The sequence below is a fragment of the Oncorhynchus mykiss genome, chromosome 12 (genome assembly GCF_013265735.2).
Source record: "Oncorhynchus mykiss isolate Arlee chromosome 12, USDA_OmykA_1.1, whole genome shotgun sequence".
Taxonomy (NCBI): domain Eukaryota; kingdom Metazoa; phylum Chordata; class Actinopteri; order Salmoniformes; family Salmonidae; genus Oncorhynchus; species Oncorhynchus mykiss.
The window spans coordinates 93,991,354-94,014,907 of NC_048576.1; the positions used below are offsets into that span (position 1 = coordinate 93,991,354).

Genomic DNA, 23,554 nt, shown 5'->3' on the forward strand with positions numbered 1-23,554 from the left:
ACAGACAACACAGAGTTACACATGGAGTAAACAATTAACAAGTCAATAACACAGTAGAAAAAAAAGAGAGTCTATATACATTGTGTGCAAAAGGCATGAGGAGGAAAAAAAAGTTAAAAAAAAAAAAAAAAGTAAATAAATAAAATATTATATTTATTTAATAATATATATATTTTTTAAACGAAAGTTAACACAACATTCTCTCCCTGTGTGTGTGTGTGTGTGTGTATGTGTGTGTGTGTGTGTGTGTGTCAGTGGTCAGTCTTCCCAGAGTCAGCAAACAGACCTGGCCTCCATATTCAGTGTATGTGGACCTGTTATGTACATTTGTTTTGGTTTACCTCAACTAAAGTTGATCTGTCAATCATTCATTAATATGTTCATGAGAAAGCATTTCTTCTCTTAACTTATTTACTTTATTTATTTCAGTTGCTTGAAAATAATATTGTGACATTTGTGAAGAATGAGCTGATGAAGTTCAAGAGGATTCTTAATCCAGAACTCCCAGAAGGCTTTGAGAGTCAGAAGCAGGATGAGGAAGTTGTGGATGCTAAGGATGAGAAGCAGGAGAGCAGTGCCAGAGAGGGGGCTCTGAAGATCACACTGCACATCCTGAGGAAAATGAACCAGAAGGAGCTTGCTGACACACTGGAGAAAAGTAAGAGCTGTCTGCCTCATGTTGAATGCTTAATTGTAACAAATATTTAAACACTGTAGCTAAGGTACAGCTAAAGTAGCTGTGTAACTCAATGATATTATAGCAGCCTTAACACAACACCTAGTGACGTCGTCAAGTAGCAGCAGGGATGTGTTGTGTTGATTGATTTAGACAGAGAAGAGGAGAGACAGAGGAGAGAAGAGGAGAGAGATTTAGCACATAATTACAACACTGTATATAGACATAATAGGACATCTGACATATCTTAATATCTTAAAAAAACCTTTGTGAGTGTAATGTTTACTGTTTATTTTTATTGAACTTTTGTTGATTATGTTTCCCATGTCAACAAAGAGAGAGAGAGAGAGAGAGAGAGAGAGCATCAATAATACCAATAATAATATAAATCACTACAGTGTGTAAGGCATTATGAAAACATTTACACATTTATACAGTCAGTTAAGAGAATAAATAATTATATAGTACAACTTTAAAACAGTCTTACAATACTGTACTATGACGTAATATGAACAGATGAAATGTGAATATCCTCTGTGTTATTTCTAGATTCAGACGAGCTTGCTGTGATTTGCCAACATGAACTCAAATCTCATCTAAAGAAGAAGTTTCAATGTGTATTTGAGGGGATCGCTCAACAAGGAAACCCAACACTTCTCAATAAGATCTACACAGAGCCCTACATGACAGAGGGTGGAAAAGGAGAGGTCAATAACGAACATGAGCTAAGACAGATTGAGACAACAACCAGGAAACAAGCAAGACCAGAGACTGCAATCAAATGTAACGACATCTTCAAACCCTTAAGTGGACAAGACAAACTGATCAGAACTGTGCTGACAAAGGGAGTCGCTGGCATTGGAAAAACAGTCTCTGTGCAGAAGTTCATTCTGGACTGGGCTGAAGGAAAAGCAAATCAGGATGTCCAATTTGTATTTTCATTCCCCTTTCGGGAGCTGAATTTGATGAAAGAGGAAAAACACACTTTGAATGAACTTCTCAATCGTTTCTCAATGGAAACCAAAGAATCAAGAATCTCCGAACACAACAAGTACAAAGTTCTGTTCATCTTTGATGGTCTGGATGAGTGCCGCCTGCCCCTAGACTTCCAGAAGAACAAGTTCTGTTGTGACGTCACAGAGTCAACCTCAGTGGATGTTCTGCTGACAAATCTCATCAAGGGAAATCTGCTTCCCTCTGCTCTCCTCTGGATAACTACCCGACCTGCAGCAGCCAATAAGATCCCTTCAGGGTGTGTTGACCAGGTGACAGAGGTACGAGGGTTCAATGAACAACAGAAGGAAGAATACTTCAGAAAGCGATTCAGTGATGATGAGGACCTGGCCAGCAGAATCATCTCACACATAAAGACATCAAGGAGCCTCCACATCATGTGCCACATTCCAGTCTTCTGTTGGATTTCTGCAATAGTCCTTGAACACACGCTGAAACATAAGAGAGAAGAGATACCCAAGACTCTGACTGAGATGTACACACACCTTGTGGTGTTTCATACCATAAAGAAGAATGAAAAGTATCTTGGGAAAGAAAAGACAGGTCCACACTGGAATAAAGAGAGCATTCTTTCACTGGGAAAACTAGCTTTTCAACAGCTCGTGAAAGGCAATCTGATTTTCTATGAAGAAGACCTGAAAGAGGCTGGCATTGATGTCAATGAAGCCTCAGTGTATTCAGGTTTGTGCACACAGCTCTTTAAAGAGGAATGTGGGCTGTACCAGGACAAGGTGTACTGCTTCGTGCATCTGAGCATTCAGGAGTTTCTGGCTGCTCTATATGTGTTCCTCTCATTCATCAACAACAATGAGAATCTAATGGCCAAACCGCAATCAACTTCCAGTAACTTAACTGCGCTGTTAAGAGACAAGCCTGAAGTTACTTTCTACAAGAGTGTTGTGGATAAAGCCTTACAAAGTGAGACGGGAAACCTGGACCTTTTCCTCCGTTTCCTTCTGGGCCTCTCAATGGAGTCTAATCAGAAGCACTTACGAGGTCTACTGTCAACGACAAGAGGCATCTCACAGAGCTATGAAGAAACAGTCAAGTACATCAAGGACAAGATCAGGGAGAATCCCTCTCCAGAGAGGTGCATCAATTTGTTCCACTGTCTGAATGAACTGAATGACCATTCTCTAGTGGAGGAGATCCAAAGATACCTGAGATCAGGAAGTCACTCTAGAGGCAAACTGTCACATGCACAGTGGTCAGCTCTGGTCTTTGTGTTGCTGACTTCAGAGAAGGAGGTGGAAGTGTTTGACCTGAAGAAATACTCCAGATCAGAGGAAGGTCTTCTGAGGCTGCTGCCAGTGATCAAAGCCTCCAGAGTTGCTCTGTGAGTACAAACATGACATTTAAGAAATATTCAGTTTAGACAAAAAATATGTATCTAATGTGTATATAATACAGTTTATTATATTTTATTGAAAAAGCTATTGAATCAATGCATTGATGTTCACATAAGGACCATCCATTTCTAAGAGACGGAACATTAATCTATATTTTGTTTGGTAGAATAAACCAAATGCATCTGTAATTATCCTTCTACACTATTGGTGTTAAATTAACAGTGTGTTTGTGACAATCTCTCTGTCAGGCTGTCAGGCTGTGGAGTCACAGAAGAAGGCTGTGCTTCTCTGGTCTCAGCTCTGAAGTCAAACCCCTCACACTTGAGAGAGCTGTATCTGAGTAACAATGACCTGAAGGATTCAGGAGTGAAGCTGCTCTCTGTTGGACTGGAGAATCCCCACTGTAAACTGGAGTCTCTGAGGTCAGTATTCCTGCATTTGGTCAACAAGCGATAACTGGTCACCAGATCCACATGCGTTTACCAGGCACACATAGTCCACACCAAATTTGTTTGCACAGTGAAGCTTACAGTTTTAAATGGGTAATTATTCTAATCAAAGGAGAGACTTCTATATTTCTACAAAAACATCCAACTTTATTATTAATTACTGCAGTAATGGAGGGTTAACGGTCACCCAATGGTGTAGAGTTAAAGCCCAAATGAACAATGTTAGGTTACTACTCTTCCTGAGTGATGAAGAACAGATATAGAAATTATACAAAGGTACATTGTGCTCTCATACAACAGACATCAAGATTTACATGGCGCTATAATATATGTCTCTAGATCATTTACTACTTGTTTATACAGAACAACTATTGTAACCTAGGACACTAGGTCATTCCCTCATATGATTACGTCCAGTGTTCACATTCCATTTGGGATAAATAAACTGGTGATTGGGTCTCGCTGCCACCGACAGACAGGCACACAGACACTAATAATGGAATGGTATGTTGCTTATCACCAAGCCATCGTCAATCAATTGTCAATGTTAAATCTCAGAGGCTCATCTCAGTTCACACAGACACACGAGAGTTCTAAAAACTCTATTGTGTTGCCTCTCAGAAAAACAGACAGTGTGAATGTATTACGTTTTCATATGTGGTCCCATATTCTTTGCCTGCAGTGATTTCATCAAGCTTGTGACTCTACAAACTTGTTGAATGCATTTGCTGTTTTTTGGGGGGTTGTGTTTTCGATTATGTTTTTCCCAATAGAAATTGAATAGTGAATAATGTCCTGTGTCATTGTGTAGTCACTTTTATTTTAAGAATAGAAGATGTTTCTGAACACTTCTACATTCATGTGGATGGTACCATGACTATGCATAATCATGAATGAATCAATGAATGATGATTAATGAGAAAGTTACAGAGGAACAAAGATCATACCCCCTCTGTTATTGGTAATGGTGAGAGGTTAGCTGTTTTGTTGTAGTCTTTGTAACTTTGTCACTCATAATTTTTCTTAATCATGGCATCACCAGGATTAATTCATTAGTGTTCAGAAACATGTTATCTACTCACTTAGACAGAAGATTAATCCAGTCATCATCCACCATTCAGATACTATTGGGCAAAACACAACCCAAAACACAACCACAACAAACTGCAAATGCAACCAACAAGTTTGGAACCAAATACTAAACATTGACTGCTTTAACCTTCATAAGGCTCCTTTTTTTCTCCACTTCCTGTCTGAATGACGTGCCCAAAGTAAACTGTCTGTTACTCAGATCTTGAAGCCAGGATGTGCATTTAATGGTTACCATTGGAAAGAAAACACTTTGAAGTTTGTAGAAATGTTAAAATAATGTAGGAGAGTATAACACAATAGATATGGTAGGAGAAAATCCAAAGAAAAACCAACCAGAATTTGTTATTTTTGAGAGACCATGCTCTTCCAATGACCAGTATAAGGGCATACTCAATTCCACCTCCCAGGATGCAATTCCTATGGCCTCCACTTGGTGTCAGTAGTCTATGTTCAATGTTTCAGGCTTGTAACTTGAATAATGAAGAAGAAATAACAGTTTTAGTACAGAGACACGGTCTTGAGAATCCGTGTTTGCGCAAGCCACGAAAACAAGACGCACCTGCTAAAATGGGTTTCCTTCCGTTAGAAATATTATAGTTTCATTACATTTTAGAGTATCTAAGGATTAAATAGAAATGTATTTTGACTTGTTGAAACAAAGTTTAGGGATAGATTTTCGGATTCCTATCTTGGCATGTTGAACGAGTGGATTCACTCAAATCAATGGCGCCAACTAAACAGACTTTTTGGGACATAAAGAAGGATTTTATCTCACAAAACACGACATGTTATAGCTGGGACCCTTTGGATGACAAATCAGAAGAAGATTTTCTCAACGTAAGTGAATATTTAATCGCTATTTGTGAATTTATGAATCCTGTGTCGGTGGAAAAATATTTTGATGTTGGGCTCCATCCTCAAACAATCACATGGCATGCTTTTGCTGTAATAGCTACTGTATATCAGACAGTGCAGTTAGATGAACAAGAATTTAAGCTTTCAACCGATATAAGACACTTGTATCTACCTAAATGTTTAATATCCCAAATTTTTATGATTATATATTTGAATTGCGCGCCCTCCAGTTTCACCGGAAGTTTTCCAAATAGTGGGACGCCTAGACTTAAGAAGTTTTAATACACTATTAATGAATTTGTCAGAATACCTATAACTTCTTGTCACGCCCTGGTCGAAGTATTTTGTGTTTATCTTCATTTATTTGGTCAGGCCAGGGTGTGGCATGTTTTTTTTTATGTGGGGTGTTTTGTCTTGGGATTTTCGTACGTATTGGGATTGTGGCTTAGTGGGGTTTTCTAGGTAAGTCTATGGCTGTCTGAATTGGTTCTCAATTAGTGGCAGGTGATTATTGTTGTCTCTGATTGGGAACCATATTTAGGCAGCCATATTCTTTGAGTGTTTCGTGGGTGATTGTTCCTGTCTCTGTGTTTGTTGTCACCAGATAGGCTGTATAGGTTTTCACGTTCCGTTTCTTGTTTTTGTATTACCGTGTTTATTCATTAATTAAACATGTATCAAAATTACCACGCTGCATTTTGGTCCGACTCTCTTTCACCCGAAGAAAACCGTAACAGAATCACCCACCACAACAGGCCCAAGCGGTGTGGTGACAGGCAGCGGCAGCAGGAGCAACAAAGGTTGGATTATACGACTTGGGAGGAAATAGACAGGTGGGCGGTCGACCCAGAGAGAGTGCCGGAGCCCGCCTGGGATTCGCTGGAGCAGTGCGAAGAGGGCTATAGGAGAATGCAGTTGGAGAGACAAGCACGGCGGCGCGGAAGGAAGCCCGAGAGTCAGCCCCAAAAATGTATTGGGGGGGGGGGTCAGGGAGAGTGTGGCAGAGTCAGGGTTCAGACCTGAGCCAACTCCCCCTGTTTATTGTGAGGAGCCAAGGAGGAGACCAGAACCGGAGCCTGTGTTGGAGGTGAGCGAAGCAGAGACTGTGAAGGAGTTAATGGGGAAATTGGAGGAGAGAGTTATGAGGGAGTTGCTGTGTTGGTGCTTTAGGTACGGAATTCGCCCGACTGAGCGTGTTGGGGATTTGATGGCACCTGGGTCAGCGCTCCATACTCGTCCTGAGGTGCGTGTTAGTTGGCTGGTGAAGATTGTGCCAGCCTCCTGTGCACCTCCCTAGCCCTACACGTCCTGTGCCAGCCCTGCTCTCAAGATCTCCAGTACGCCTTCACGGTCTGGTCCATCCTGTGCCACCTCCACACACCAGCCCTCCGGTGGCAGCTCCCCTGCGTGTTCTCGGCCCAGTACCACCAGTGCCAGCACCACGCATCAGGCCTACAGTGCGCCTCGCCTGTCCAGCGCTGCCGGAGTCGTCTCCCGCCTGTTCAGCGCAGTCAGAGCCTTCCTCCTCTCCAGCGCTGCCGGAGTCTCCTGCCTGTTCAGCGCAGCCAGAGCTGCCAGTCTGCATGGAGCTGCCAGTCTGCATGGAGCAGCCAGAGCTGCCATTCTGCATGGAGCAGCCAGAGCTGCCAGTCTGCATGGAGCAGCCAGAGCTGCCAGTCTGCATGGAGCAGCCAGAGCTGTCAGTCTGCATGGAGCTGCCAGTCTGCATGGAGCAGCCAGAGCTGTCAGTCTGCATGGAGCAGCCAGAGCCGCCAGTCTGCATGGAGCAGCCAGAGCTGCCAGTCTGTAAGGAGCTGCCAGTCTGCAAAGAGCTGCCAGTCTGCAAAGAGCTGCCAGTCTGTAAGAAGCCGTCAGAGCTGCCATTCTGCATGGAGCAGCCAGAGCTGCCAGTCTGCATGGAGCAGCCAGAGCTGCCAGTCTGCATGGAGCAGCCAGAGCTGTCAGTCTGCATGGAGCTGCCAGTCTGCATGGAGCAGCCAGAGCTGTCAGTCTGCATGGAGCAGCCAGAGCTGCCAGTCTGCATGGAGCAGCCAGAGCTGCCAGTCTGTAAGGAGCTGCCAGTCTGCAAAGCGCTGCCAGTCTGCAAAGAGCTGCCAGTCTGTAAGAAGCCGTCAGAGCTGTCAGTCTACATGGAGCAGCCAGAGCCGCCAGTCAGCGTGGAGCAGCCAGAGCCGCCAGTCAGCATGGAGCAGCCAGATCCGTCAGTCTGCCAGGATCCGCCAGTCAGCCAGACTCTTCCAGATCTGCCAGTCAGCCAGACTCTTCCAGATCTGCCAGTCAGCCAGACTCTTCCAGATCTGCCAGTCAGCCAGACTCTTCCAGATCTGCCAGTCAGCCAGACTCTTCCAGATCTGCCAGTCAACCAGAGTCTTCCAGATCTGCCAGTCAACCAGACTCTTCCAGATCTGCCAGTCAACCAGACTCTTCCAGATCTGCCAGTCAACCAGACTCTTCCAGATCCGCCAGTCAGCCAGGATCTGCCAGAACCACCAGCCAGCCAGGATCTGCCGGATCCAACTACCTGCCTGAGCTTCCTCTCAGTGCTGAGCTTCCTCTCAGTGCTGGGCTTCCTCTCAGTGCTCGGCTTCCCCTCAGTGCTGAGCTTCTCCTCAGTGCTGAGCTTCCCCTCAGTCCCGAGCTACCCCTCAGTCCCGAGCTACCCCTCAGTCCCGAGCTACCCCTCAGTCCCGAGCTACCCCTCAGTCCCGAGCTACCCCTCAGTCCCGAGCTGCCTCAGTCCCGAGCTGCCCCTCAGTCCAGTGGGATTCTGGGTGAGGACTACTAGGCCATGGTCGGCGGCGAGGGTGGACTATCCTAGGACGCGAGGAGGAGGGACTAAGACATTGATAGAGTGGGGTCCACGTCCCGCGCCGGAGCCGCCACCATGGACAGACGCCCACCCGGACCCTCCCTATTGTTTTTGATGTGCGTCCGGGAGTCCGCACCTTAGGGGGGGGGGGGGGGGTTCTGTCACGCCCTGGTCTTTATATTTTGTGTTTTCTTTATTCTTTTGGTCAGGCCAGGGTGTGACATGGGTTTATTTGTGTGGTGTGTTTTGTCTTGGGGTTTTAGTAGGTATTGGGATTGTGGCTTAGTGGGGTTCTCTAGCAAAGTCTATGGCTGTCTGAATTGGTTCTCAATCAGAGTGTTACGGTTTTCTTCCAACGAAGGAGAGTCGGACCAAAATGCAGCGTGGTAATTTTCATACATGTTTAATAATGATGAAAAACAAACAATACAAAAACAACAAACGGAATGTGAAAACCTATACAGCCTATCTGGTGACAACTAACACAGAGACAGGAACAATCACCCACGAAACACTCAAAGAATATGGCTGCCTAAATATGGTTCCCAATAAGAGACAACGATAATCACCTGCCTCTGATTGAGAACCAATTCAGACAGCCATAGACTTTGCTAGAGAACCCCACTAAGCCACAATCCCAATACCTACTAAAACCCCAAGACAAAACACCCCACATAAATAAACCCATGTCACACCCTGGCCGGACCAAAATAATAAAGAAAACACAAAATATAAAGACCAGGGCGTGACATAGAGGCAGGTGATTATCGTTGTCTCTGATTGGGAACCATATTTAGGCAGCCATATGCTTTGAGTGTTTCGTGGGTGATTGTTCCTGTCTCTGTGTTTGTTGTCACAAGATAGGCTGTATAGATTTTCACGTTCCGTTTCTTGTTTTTGTATTATCGTGTTTATTCATTAATTGAACATGTATCAAAATTACCACGCTGCATTTTGGTCCGACTCTCTTTCACCCGAAGAAAACCGTAACACTTCTCCAAATGGGGGGACTAGATACATAAAGTGCTTTCATTTCTAAACGGTGAAAGAGATATGTATGAAAATCCCCTCGAATTACATTATACTCAACACATATTAAACGTTTGATCTCAAATCCAAAATGCTGGAGTATAGAGCCATATTTAAAATGTTAGCTTCAATGTCAAAATAGATATGGTGTGGACTATATACTCAATACAATCTAAATCTGTGTAACGGCAGATTTCCTCCTCTTCGTCTGAAGAGGAGTAAGGATCGGACCAAGATGCGGCGTGGTAAGTGTTCATGACGATTTTAATAACAAAAGCACTGAACACTATGAAATACAAAAACAATAAACAAATATGTGAAATAACAAAACCGAAACAGTACCATGTGGTCAAAAACACAGACACGGAAACAAACACCCACAAACCAACAGTGAAACCCAGGCTACCTAAGTATGATTCTCAATCAGAGACAACTAACCTATAGGGGAGGTTCTTGGTGGGCGTCTGTCCGCGGTGGCGGTTCTGGCGCGGGACGTGGACCCCACTTCACCAAAGTTCTAGTGCGCCTCTTCGCCCGCCTCCGTGGCCTCTTTAAAGCGGCGACCCTCGCCACAGACCTTGGACTGGGAACCCTAGACATGGGTCCCGAATGGACGGGGGATTCCGGCAGCGCCGGACAGGCGGGAGACTCCGGCAGCTCCTGGCTGGCTGGCGGCTCTGGCAGCTCCTGGCTGGCTGGCGGCTCTGGCAGCTCCTGGCTGGCTGGCGACTCTGGCAGCTCCTGGCTGGCTGGCGGCTCTGGCCGCTCCTGGCTGGCTGACGGCTCTGACAGCTCCTGGCTGACTGACGGCTCTGGCAGCTCCTGGCTGACTGACGGCTCAGGACAGACGGGAGACTCTAGCAGCTCTGGACAGACGGGAGACTCTAGCAGCTCTGGACAGACGGGAGACTCTGGCAGCACTGGAGAGGAGGAAGGCTCTGGCAGCACTGGACAGGCGGGAAACTCTGTAGGCAGAAGACGGAGAGACAGCCTGGTGCGGGGGGCTGCCACCGGAGGGCTGGTGCGTGGAAGTGGTACTGGATAGACCGAACCGTGCAGACGCACTGGAGCTCTTGAGCACCGAGCCTGCCCAACATTACCTGGTTGAATGGTAGCCCGACCAGTGTGGCGAGGTGGAATAGCCCGCACTGGGCTGTGCTGGCGAACCGGGGACACCATGCGTAAGGCTGGTGCCAGGTACGCCGGCCCAAGGGGACGCACTGGAGACCAGATGTGTAGAGCCGGCTTCATGGCACCTGGCTCGATGCCCACTCTAGCCCGGCCGATACGAGGAGTTGGAATGTACCACACCGGGCTATGCACCCACACCGGGAACACCGTGCGCTCCACAGCATAACACGTTGCCTGCCCGGTCCCTCTCGCTCTCCGGTAAGCACAGGAAGTTGGCACAGGTCTCCTTCCTGACTTAGCCACACTCCCTGTGTGCTCCCCTCCCAATACATTTTTGGGGCAGACTCTCGGGCTTCCATCCACGCCGCCGTGCTGCCTCCTCATACCAGCGCCTCTCTGCCTTCGCTGCCTCCAGCTCAGCTTTGGGGTGGCGATATAGTCCCCTGGCTGTGCCCAGGGTCCCTTGCCGTCTAGAATCTCCTCCCATGTCCAGGAGTCTTGTGATGCTAGCCGCTGCTGCTGCTGCTGCTGCCCGTTACCACGCCGCTTGGTACTCTGTGGGTGGGTGTTCCTGTAACGGCAGATTTCGGGATTGGACCAAGATGCGGCGTCGTATGTGTTCCTGACGATTTTAATAACAAAAGCACTGAACACTATAAGATACAAAAACAATAAACAAATATGTGAAATAACAAAACCGAAACAGTACCGTGTGGTGAAAAACACAGACACGGAAACAAACAACCACAAACCAACAGTGAAACCCAGGCTACCTAAGTATGATTCTCAATCAGAGACAACTAACGACACCTGCCTCTGATTGAGAACCATACTAGGCCGAAACAGAAACCCAAACATAGAAACCCAAAACATAGACTGCCCACCCCAACTCACGCCCTGACCATACTAAATAAAGACAAAACAAAGGAAATAAAGGTCAGAATGTGACAATCTGATACCTAACTGTCTGTATTTTGACTGATACTGCTTTTTAAACTGGTCTGGCCAGTCTACTACAATATTTTGTTATTTCTATTTTTCTCTCTTCAAGCAATACTTTGATAATTTGTTATTTCTAATAATGATACATAAATTTATGAATAGATTGCCAGGTTTCAGGACACTGATATATATGAATATGTTGAAAAAAAATATTGCTACTATCTTCAACACCAAAGTGTGATTTTTAAATGATTTTACTCTTTACAGGCTGTCATTCTGTGGAGTCACAGAGGAAGGCTGTGCTTCTCTGGTCTCAGCTCTGAAGTCAAACCCCTCACACCTGAGAGAGCTGGATCTGAGTAACAATGACCTGAAGGATTCAGGAGTGAAGCTGCTCTCTGTTGGACTGGAGAATCCCCACTGTAAACTGGAGTCTCTGAGGTCAGTATTCCTTCATTTGGTCAACAAGCGATAACTGTTTACCAGGCACACATAGTCCACACCATATGTGTTTGGACAGTGAAGCTTACAGTTTTAAATGGGTAATTATTCTAATCAAAGGAGAGACTTCTATATTTCTACAAAACATCCAACTTTATTATTAATTACTGCAGTAATGGAGGGTTAACGGTCACCCAATGGTGTAGAGTTAAAGCCCAAATTAACAAGGTTAGGTTACTACTCTTCCTGAGTGATGAAGAACAGATATAGAAATTATACAAAGGTACATTGTGCTCTCATACAACAGACATCAAGATTTACATGGCGCTATAATATATGTCTCTAGATCATTTACTACTTGTTTATACAGAACAACTATTGTAACCTAGGACACTAGGTCATTCCCTCATATGATTACGTCCAGTGTTCACATTCCATTTGGGATAAATAAACTGGTGATTGGGTCTCGCTGCCACCGACAGACAGGCACACAGACACTAATAATGGAATGGTATGTTGTCTTATCACCAAGCCATCGTCAATCAATTGTCAATGTTAAATCTCAGAGGCTCATCTCAGTTCACACAGACACACGAGAGTTCTAAAAACTCTATTGTGTTGCCTCTCAGAAAAACAGACAGTGTGAATGTATTATGTTTTCATATGTGGTCCCATATTCTTTGCCTGCAGTGATTTCATCAAGCTTGTGGGGGGTTGTGTTTTCGATTATGTTTTTCCCAATAGAAATTGAATAGTGAATAATGTCCTGTGTCATTGTGTAGTCACTTTTATTGTAAGAATAGAAGATGTTTCTGAACACTTCTACATTCATGTGGATGGTACCATGACTATGCATAATCATGAATGAATCAATGAATGATGATTAATGAGAAAGTTACAGAGGAACAAAGATCATACCCCCTCTGTTATTGGTAATGGTGAGAGGTTAGCTGTTTTGTTGTAGTCTTTGTAACTTTGTCACTCATAATTTTTCTTAATCATGGCATCACCAGGATTAATTCATTAGTGTTCAGAAACATGTTATCTACTCACTTAGACAGAAGATTAATCCAGTCATCATCCACAATTCCATTACTATTGGGCAAAACACAACCCAAAACACAACCACAACAAACTGCAAATGCAACCAACAAGTTTGGAACCAAATACTAAACATTGACTGCTTTAACCTTCATAAGGCTCCTTTCTTTCTCCACTTCCTGTCTGAATGACGTGCCCAAAGTAAACTGTCTGTTACTCAGATCTTGAAGCCAGGATGTGCATTTAATTGTTACCAATGGAAAGTGAACAATTTGAAGTTTGTAGAAATGTTAAAATAATGTAGGAGAGTATATAACACAATAGATATGGTAGGAGAAAATCCAAAGAAAAACCAACCAGAATTTGTTATTTTTGAGAGACCATGCTCTTCCAATGGCCAGTATAAGGGCATACTCAATTCCACCTCCCAGGATGCAATTCCTATGGCCTCCACTTGGTGTCAGTAGTCTATGTTCAATGTTTCAGGCTTGTAACTTGAATAATGAAGAAGAAATAACAGTTTTAGTACAGAGACACGGTCTTGAGAATCCGTGTTTGCGCAAGCCACGAAAACAAGACGCACCTGCTAAAATGGGTTTCCTATTCAACATACTTCTTTGTGGTAGAAATATTATAGTTTCATTACATTTTAGAGTATCTAAGGATTAAGTAGAAATTTATTTTGACTTGTTGAAACAAAGTTTAGGGATAGGTTTTCGGATTCCTATCTTGGCATGTTGAACGAGTGGATTTACTCAAATCAATGGTGCCAACTAAACAGACTTTTTGGGATATAAAGAAGGATTTTATCTCACAAAACAACACTACATGTTATAGCTGGCACCCTTTGGATGACATATCAGAGGAAGATTTTCAAAACGTAAGTGAATATTTAATCGCTATTTGTGAATTTATGAATCCTGTGCCGGTGGAAAAATATTTTGATGTGGGGCTCCATCCTCAAACAATCGCATGGCATGCTTTCGCTGTAATAGCTACTGTTAATCAGACAGTGCAGTTAGATGAACAATAATTTAAGCTTTCAACCGATATAAGACACTTGTATCTACCTAAATGTTTAATATCCATAATTTTAAGGATTATTTATTTGAATTGCGTGCCCTCCAGTTTCACCGGACGTTGTCCAAATAGTGGGACGCCTAGGCTTAAGAAGTTTTAATACACTATTAATGAATTTGTCAGAATACCTATGACTTCTCCAAATGGGGGGACTAAATACATAAAGTGCTTTCATTTCTAAACGGTGAAAGAGATATGTATGAAAATCCCCTCGAATTACATTATACTCAACACATATTAAACATTTGATCTCCAATCCAAAATGCTGGAGTATAGAGCCATATTTAAAATGTTAGCTTCAATGTCAAAATAGATATGGTGTGGACTATATGCTCAATACAATCTAAATCTGATACCTCACTGTCTGTATCTTGACTGATACTGCTTTTTAAACTGGTCTGGTCAGTCTAATCAAATATTTGTACTTGATATTTTTCTCTCTTCAGGCAATACAGTACTTTGATGAATTGTTATTTCTAATAATGATACATTCATTTATGAATAGATTGCCAGGTTTCAGGACACTGATATATCTGAATATTTTGAAAAAATATACTACCACTATTTTCACCACCAAGAATAGCAGTGTGGTTTTAAAATTATTTTACTCTTTGCAGGCTGTCATGCTGTCAAGTCACAGAGGAAGGCTGTGCTTCTCTGGTCTCAGTTCTGAGGTCAAACCCCTCACACCTGAGAGAGCTGGACCTGAGCTACAATCACCCAGGAGACTCAGGAGTCCGACTGCTCTCTGCTTGGCTGGAGGATCCACACTGCAGACTGGAGAAACTCAAGTAGGTAGAGGGTTTATGTCAATGTTCATATCAGACATGTTTAAGTTATCAGGCTGGTTAAGACAAACATTATTAACAGCTCGTTGGCCAACGTTTTATGCTGTGTGTGTGTGTGTGTGTGTGTGTGTGTGTGTGTGTGTGTGTGTGTGTGTGTGTGTGTGTGTGTGTGTGTGTGTGTGTGTGTGTGTGTGTGTGTTCACATGGATCACTCAATGACTGTCTGTTCTTCTGCTTACCTCCACAGTGTGGAACATGGTGGAGAGTATACAATGAAACCTGGGCTTAGAAAATGTGAGTGTTGACTGCTGTGAAGAATATGACTAAGAATAGGTCTTAATTCAAGTTAAGTCAAAGTCAAAGACCACCATCATTACTTACTTGGTCATATTAAATATAAGCTGCAGTTCTACAGAAGCAGAAATCACAGACACCAAAGTTTAGAAATTCTAATGTGAATGATGATGATTTCTAAAATTGTGTCTGCTTTCATCCATCAGATGCCTGTGATCTCACACTGGACCCAAACACAGTAAACAGACTCCTCTTTCTGTCTGAGGAGAACAGAAAGGTAACGCGTAGGAGAGACCAGCAGCCTTATCCTGATCACCCAGAGAGATTTGACTACTGGAGCCAGGTGCTGTGTAGAGAGGGTCTGACTAGGTGCTGTTACTGGGAGGTAGAGTCGAGTGGGAGTGAGGCTGATATAGGAGTGACATATAAAGGAATCAGCAGGAAAGGAAAGGGTAAGGACTGTCTGATTGGGTTTAATGACAAGTCCTGGCATCTGTTTTGCTCTGACAACATTTACATGGCCGTGCACAAAAATAATCACACTACCATAGACATTCCCCCCTCCAGTTTCCATAAAGTTGGAGTGTATCTAGACTGGCCAGCCGGCACTCTGTCCTTCTACAGAGTCTCCTCTGACACACTGACCCACCTGTACACATTCCACACCACATTCACTGAGCCCCTCTATCCAGGGTTTTATGTTTATGAATCCTCAGTGTCCCTGTGTCAGGTGGTCCCTGTGTCAAACACAACATGATGTTTCACTCTAATCATGTGTTTTATGTTTGATCACAATATGACATTTAAATACATGGAGTAACACACACGTTTGATCCAGTTTATTCCTGTAAATAAAAACCATGGTAACTCTGTGTCGGTCTCTTTCTGTGATCCTGAACCCTTGTGAGAACGGTTCAGATGCACCACACACACACACACACACACACACACACACACACACACACACACACACACACACACTGAACTCATACACACAGGACACACACACACACACACACACAGACTCACACACTGGAAAATCCCACACACACTGGACACACACACACACACTGACACACACACACACACTGACACACACACACATACTGGACACACACCCACACACGACACACACCCACACTGGACACACACAGGACACACACACACACACACACACACATACTGGACACACACACTTGACACACACACACACACACACACACACACACACACACACACACACACACACACACACACACACACACACACACACACACACAAACACACACAGTGGACAGGTCACACAGACACTGGACACACATACACACACTCACACACTGTAACATCACACACACACTGCAAACACACACGCTGCACACACACACATACACACACATTTGTATTTATTTTGGACACCCATTAGCCGCTGCCAAAGCAGCAGCTACTCTTCCTGGGGCCCAGCAAAATTAAGGCGGTTAATACAATTTTAAAACATTACAATATGTTCACATATTTCACAAGACACTGGGTGCCCTCAGGCCCCTACCACGTATCTACAGTACTAAATCCATGTGTATGTATAATGCGTATGTTATTGTGTGTGTGCGTGTGTGTGTGTGTGTGTGTGCCAATGTTTGTGTTGCTTTACAGTCCCCGTTATTCCATAAGGTCTTTTTTTATATGTTTTTTAAATCAAATTTTACTGTCAGTTACTTTATGTGGTATAGAGTTCCATGAAGTTATGACCTGAGGGCACACACTCTCTAATAGGCTTAAACTGAAGATGTGGCAAATAGGAGTGCCAATATCATCTGCTATTATCCTCAGTAATTTTCCATCTAGATTGTCAGACCCCGGTGGCTTGTCATTGTTGATAGACATCAAAAAAACGTTCACCTCTTCCACACTGACTTCACAGAATTCAAAAGTACAATTCTTGTCTTTCATAATTTGGTCCGATATACTTGGATGTGTAGTGTCAGCATTTGTTGCTGGCATGTCATTGCTAAGTTTGCTTATCTTGCCAATGAAAAAGTTATTAAAGTAGTTTGAAATATCAGTGGGCTTTGTGATCAATGAGACATCTGACTCAATGAATGAAGGAGCCGAGTTGGAATTTTTCCCCAAATGTCATTTAAAATAGAGCCCTTCTTTTTAAACTGGTCTGGTCAGTCTACTCCAATATTTGTATTATACATTGTTCTATCTACAAGCAGTAGTTTGATAATTTGTCATTTCTGATGTAATGACACATCCATTTTTAAATAGATACAGTGCCTTGCGAAAGTATTCGGCCCCCTTGAACTTTGCGACCTTTTGCCACATTTCATTACTCTTTACAGGCTGGCAGTCTGTGGAGTCAAAGAGGAAGGCTGTGCTTCTCTGGAGCTCTGAAGTCAAATCCCTCACACCTGAGAGAGCTGGATCTGAGTAACAATGACCTGAAGGATTCAGGAAACTGAACTGTGTCATCTGCAAACTTAATGATGGTGTTGGCCAGTCGTGCCTGGCCATGCAATCGTGGGTGAAAAGGGAGTACAGGAGGGGTCTGAGCACGCACCCCTGAGGGGCTCCAGTGTTGAGGAATTGCATGGCAGATGTGTTGCTACCTACCCTCAAAACCTGGGGGTGGCCCGTCAGGAAGTCCAGGATCCAGTTGCAGAGGGAGGTGTTTAGTCCCAGGATCATTAGCTTAGTGATGAGCTTTGAGGGTACTATGGTGTTGAACGCTGAGCTGTAGTCAATGAATAGCATTCTCATGTAGGTGTTCCTTTTGTCCAGGTGGGAAAGGGCAGCTTGGAGTGCAATAGAGATTGCATCATCTGTGGATCTGTTTGGGCGGTATGCAAATTGGAGTGGGTCTAGGGTTTCTGGGATAATGGTGTTGATTTGAGCCATTACCAGCCTTTCAAAGCACTTCATGGCTACGGACGTGAGTGCTACGGGTCTGTAGTCATTTAGGCAGGTTGCCTTCGTGTTCTTAGGCACAGGGACTGTGGTGGTCTGCTTGAAACATGTTGGTATTACAGACTCAATCAGGGAAATGTCGAAAATGTCAGTGAAGACACCTGCCAGTTGGTCAGCACATGACCGGAGCACACGTCCTGATAATCTGTCTTGCCCCGCAGCCTTGTGAATGTTGACTTGTTTAAAGGTCTTACGCAGGTCGGCTACGGAGAGTGTGATCACACAGTCGTCCGGAACAGCTGGTGCTCTCATGCATGCCTCAGTGTTGCTTGCCTCGAAGCGAACATAGAAGAGATTTAGCTCGTCTGGTAGGCTCGTGTCATTGGGCAGCTCGTGGCTGTGCTACATTTTGTAGTCTGTAATAGTTTGCAAGCCCTGCCATATAAGGTGAGCGTCGTATCCGGTGTAGTATGATTCAATCTTAGCCCTGTATTGACGCTTTAACTGTTTGATGGTTCTGGTTTCCGAGTTGGTCATGGGTGCACCTCAGTCACGCTCAAGGTCCTAAACGATATCATAACCGCCATCAATAAAAGACAATACTGTGCAGCCGTCTTCATCGACCTGACCAAGACTTTCGACTCTGTCAATCATCGCATTCTTATCGGCAGACTCAATAGCCTTGGCTTCTCAAATGACTGCCTCGCCTGGTTCACCAACTACTTCTCAGATAGAGTTCAGTGTGTCAAATCATATGTTTTCCGGACCTCTAGGAGTCTCTATGGGGGTGCCACAGGATTCAATTATTGGGCCAACTGTTTTCTCTGTATATATCAATGATATTGCTCTTGCTGCTGGTGATTCTCTGATCCACCTCTACGCAGACAACACCATTCTGTATACATCTGGCCCTTCTTTGGACACTGCGCTAACAAACCTCCAAACGAGCAACAAAGCTATACAACACTCGTTCCGTGGCCTCCAACTGTTTTTAAATGCTAGTAAAACAAAGTGCATGCTCTTCAACCAGTTGCTGCCGGCACCCTCCCGCCCGATTAGCATCACTACTCTGGACAGTTCTGACTTAGAATATGTGGACAACTTCAAATACCTAGGTGTCTGGTTAGACTGTAAACTCTCCTTCCAGACTCACATTAAGCATCTCCAATCCCAAATTAAATCTAGAATCGGCTTCCTATTTCACAAAAAAGCCTCCTTCACTCATGCCGCCAAAACATACCCTTGTAAAACTGACTACCCTATTGATCCTTAACTTCGGCGATGTCATTTAAAAAATAGCCCTCAACACTCTACTCAACATATTGGATGCAGTCTATCACAGTGCCATCCGTTTTATCACCAAAGCCCCATATACTACCCACCACTGTGACCTGTATGCTCTCGTTGGCTGGCCCTAACTACATATCCGTTGCCAAACCCACTGGCTCCAGGTCATCTATAAATCTTTGCTAGGTAAAGCCCCGCCTTATCTCAGCTCACTGGTCACCATAGCAACACCCACTCATAGCACGCGCTCCAGCAGGTACAGTTGAAGTCGGAAGTTTACATACACCTCATACTTTTAAACTCAGTTTTTCAGAATTCCTGACATTTAATCCAAGTTAAAAATTCCCTGTCGTAGGTCAGTTAGGATCACCAATTTATTTTAAGAATGTGAAATGTCAGAATAACAGTTAAGAGAAGGATTTATTTCAGCCTTTATTTCTTTCATCACATTCCTAGTGGGTCAGAAGTTTACATACACTCAATTAGTGTTTGGTAGCATTGCCTTTAAATTGTTTAAATTGGGTCAAACGTTTGGGTAGTCTTCCACAAGCTTCCCACAATAAGTTGGGTGAATTTTGGCCCATTCCTCCTGACAGAGCTGGTGTAAGTTAGTCAGGTTTGTAGGCCTCCTTCCTCACACACACTTTTTCAGTTCTGCCCACAAATGTTCTATAGGATTGAGGTCAGGGCTTTGTGATGGCCATTCCAATACCTTGACTTTGTTGTCCTTAAGCCGTTTTGCCACAACTTTGGAAGTATGCTTGGGGTCATTGTCCATTTGGAAGACCCATTTGTGACCAAGCTTTAACTTCCTGACTAATGTCTTGTGATGTTGCTTCAATATATCCACAATTTTCTCTTCCTCATGATGTCATCTATTTTGTGAAGTGCACAAGACCCTCCTGCAGCAAAGCACCCCCACAACATGATGCAGCCACTCCCATGTTTCACTGTTGGGATGGTGTTCTTCGGCTTGCAAGCCTCCCCCTTTTTCTTTCAAACATAATGATGGTCATTATTGCCAAACAGTTCTATTTTTGTTTCATCAGACCAGAGGACATTTTTCCAAAAAGTACAAGCTTTGTCCCTATGTGCAGTTGTAAACCGTAGTCTGGCTTTTTTATGGAGGTTTTGGAGCAGTGGCTTCTTCCTTGCTGACCGGCCTTTCAGGTTACGTCGATGTAGGACTCATTTTACTGTGGATATAGATACTTTTGTATCTGCTTCCTCCATCATCTTCACAACGTCCTTTGCTGTTGTTCTGGGAGTGATTTCCACTTTTCGCACCAAAGTACGTTCATCTCTAGGAGACAAAGAGACTCCTTCCTCCTCTCCTTCCTGAGCGGTATGACAGCTGTGTGGTCCCATGGTGTTTATACTTGCGTACTATTGTTTGTACAGGTGAACGTGGTACCTTCAGGCGTTTGGAAATTGCTCCCAATGATGAACCAGACTTGTGGAGGTCTACAATTTTTTCTCAGATCTTGACTGATTTCTTTTGATTTTCCCATGATTTCAAGCAAGGAGGCACTGAGTTTGAAGGAAGGCCTTTAAAGTCATCCACAGGTACACCTCCAATTGGCTCAAATGATGTCAATTAGCCTGTCAGAATCTTCTAAAGCCATCACATAATTTTCTGGAATTTTCCAAGCTGTTTATAGTCACAGTCAACTTAGTGTATGTAAACTTCTGACCACTGGAATTGTGATTCAGTGAAATAATCTGTCCACAAACAATTGTTGGAAAAATTACTTGTGTCATGCACAAAGTAGATGTCCTGACGGACTTGCCAAAACTATAGTTTGTTGTTAACAAGAAATTTGTGGAGTGGTTGAGAAACGAGTTTTAATGACTCCAACCTAAGTGTTTGTAAACTTCCGACTTCAACTGTATATCTGCGTCACAGTCAAATGTAACAAAAAAATGCATTTTTAATAAAGAACTGTACAAATTATACATTTGTGACATCAATTTTTCTTTGCCCTGTTCAGTGGACTGGTGTGGTAGAAGGTGTACAGTCGTGGACCATAATTCCACCATAATTTGCAAATAAATTCATTCAAAATCCTACAATGTGATTTTCTGGATTTTTTTTTCTCATTTTGTCTGTCATAGTGGAAGTGTACCTATGATGAAAATTACAGGCCTCTCTCATCTTTTTAAGTGGGAGAACTTGCACAATTGGTGGCTGACTAAATACTTTTTTGCCCCTCTGTCTATTGCTACAGATGTAGGATCTTCATTTGAGTCAGTTTGCTACAGGAGTAAAATGGTCCTGAAGCAACAGGACATTTGTGGCCACAGCACAGTGAAGGAAACTGTTCAGATGGTGGTCTATAACATCCAATCACATAGATTTACAGCAGCTGACAGTCATAACGCCATTGCTAATAATGCAAACTGCCTTGGTTTAGATAAAGACAAGCTCTGTACAGATGTAGGATCTTCATTTAATCACCATGTTGCAGGATAACTAAAATGTGTTGTGTATTTGAGGATTAAAAAGGCTTCAGAAGTTTGTAATTTCCACTTTTCCACTTGAAAAATGTCCATTAATTATAATCCACATAATAATTCATCTCTGATCTGTACACTAGATAACTGCACTATACTTCATTAGCACATTATTCATCTCTCTTAGATAGATTTATACTGATACTGTAAATGTATATATCCATTGTGTATCAACTGTATACCCACTGTACTGTATATTTGTATATCCACTGTATACTCACTGTGCTGTATATGTGTATATCCACTGCTCATTCTCTTATAGCTCTATGCTCACTCTAACTAGTTGTGTATAATGTTGTACCTAAACTTTGTGTAAACTCCTCTGTCTGTATTCTGTCTCTAAATGTTGTCTATCACTAGCAGCACCAAATTACCAAGTAATATTCTTAGTACAGATGTAGGATCTTAATTTAATCACCCCCCACTGCAGAATAACTTTCCTGCAATGCAGGACATTTAAAACATACAGTGTATTTGAGGCTTAAAAAGGCTTCTGAAGTTTGTCATTTCCTCTTAGAAATTTCAGACTTGAGTTTCCCTAATGAAAAATGTGTCAATGTATTAATTATAATCCATATATTCCTGCTGTTGCAAACTGGCTCAAATTAAGATCCCACATATGTATGTGCAAATGTACTTGGTGAATAAAGGTGATTCTGATTCTGCAGCGGTTGAGTCTCTAGATGTCCTTGCTGTGCTAGGGAAATAAATATTGATTTAAACTGGTATTGGTTATGACCAAACTCTGAGGGCATGTTGTTTGTTAAATTTCACCCAATTGATAAAGGCAGCAGCTACAAGACTGAACCCAAAAGACGTAGGGTCACTACACTATAGAGGAACTATGATACAATTACATTATCATCTGAAATGTAGAGGATCACTACACTATAGAGGAACTATGATACAATTACATTGTCATCTGAAATGTAGAGGATCACTACACTATAGAGGAACTATGATACAATTACATTGTCATCTGAAATGTAGAGGATCACTATATTATAGAGGAACTATGATATAATTACATTATCATCTGAAATATTAAATGTAGAACTAGGATATATGAATATTGATATATTGAATTTGACTTGCCCAGGTAAAGTTAGCGCCATTTTGTATGATTAAACTGACACGTACCAGGAGAAATATACTGTTAGGTGTGGATGTTTTACTTCCATTCACTATACTATAATTACACCATGAATTTAATTTCTCTACACACTTTATAATAATCCCTGGCAGGATTCTCACCTTGTAGCCTGAATTCACAACTAGAACATGTCAAGACGTTGAGATATGTTCCGTTCTGCTGAGAGAACACCTTCCTGATGACTAGCGCTCTGTATATTCTGATGGATGAGGCCTGAGCTGGAATGTGAAGCAAACTGAAGCTTTAAAAAAACAGTATTTCTAGCTTGATTCATAGTTTACCCCTCAGGTTTCAGCATCAGGCAGAGATCAACAGCCGAGTCTTAGGCTACCACCTGGGTCGTATTCATTCATTTACAATGCAGCCAAGAGTATTCAAATGTTGCATAAACAGTTTACACCAAATGCTGTACAATATGAACTAATCTGCTTCCGTTGCCAAACATTTTGCTGCAGTGTGCACTAATGAATACACACAACCTGTTTTGAGGAAGTGTAAGTTGTTGTTAGTCTTTCTACAATATTTATTAGTCTCTCTTTCACACTAAATACCTTCCTGAGTGAAAAGAGTTAACAGTAGTTTAGAAAGAGAAAGTGTTTGTTTGTTGCTTGCTGTGTTTTAAGAAGACAAGCCTGTAGGCCTATGATACAGTACACACTTAGAAAAAAGGGTTCCAAACAGG

At 43.0% G+C, this 23,554-nt stretch overlaps 2 protein-coding genes across 2 annotated transcripts; both read left to right on the top strand.

Moving 5' to 3' along the window:
• Positions 1-255: 255 nt before the first annotated feature.
• Positions 256-3,988, top strand: LOC110516968 (NLR family CARD domain-containing protein 3-like). Its single transcript, XM_036939244.1, has 4 exons — positions 256-304; positions 430-658; positions 1,226-3,026; positions 3,288-3,988. Exons 2-4 carry the CDS (start codon positions 472-474, stop codon positions 3,493-3,495), a joined length of 2,196 nt encoding a protein of 731 aa, XP_036795139.1. The 5' UTR covers positions 256-304; positions 430-471; the 3' UTR covers positions 3,496-3,988.
• A 9,903-nt stretch (positions 3,989-13,891) lies between these two features.
• On the top strand, positions 13,892-15,883 carry LOC110519288 (stonustoxin subunit beta). The gene is made up of 3 exons (XM_036939263.1): positions 13,892-14,720; positions 14,965-15,011; positions 15,218-15,883. Exons 2-3 carry the CDS (start codon positions 14,990-14,992, stop codon positions 15,766-15,768), a joined length of 573 nt encoding a protein of 190 aa, XP_036795158.1. The 5' UTR covers positions 13,892-14,720; positions 14,965-14,989; the 3' UTR covers positions 15,769-15,883.
• The last annotated feature ends 7,671 nt before the right edge of the window (positions 15,884-23,554 follow it).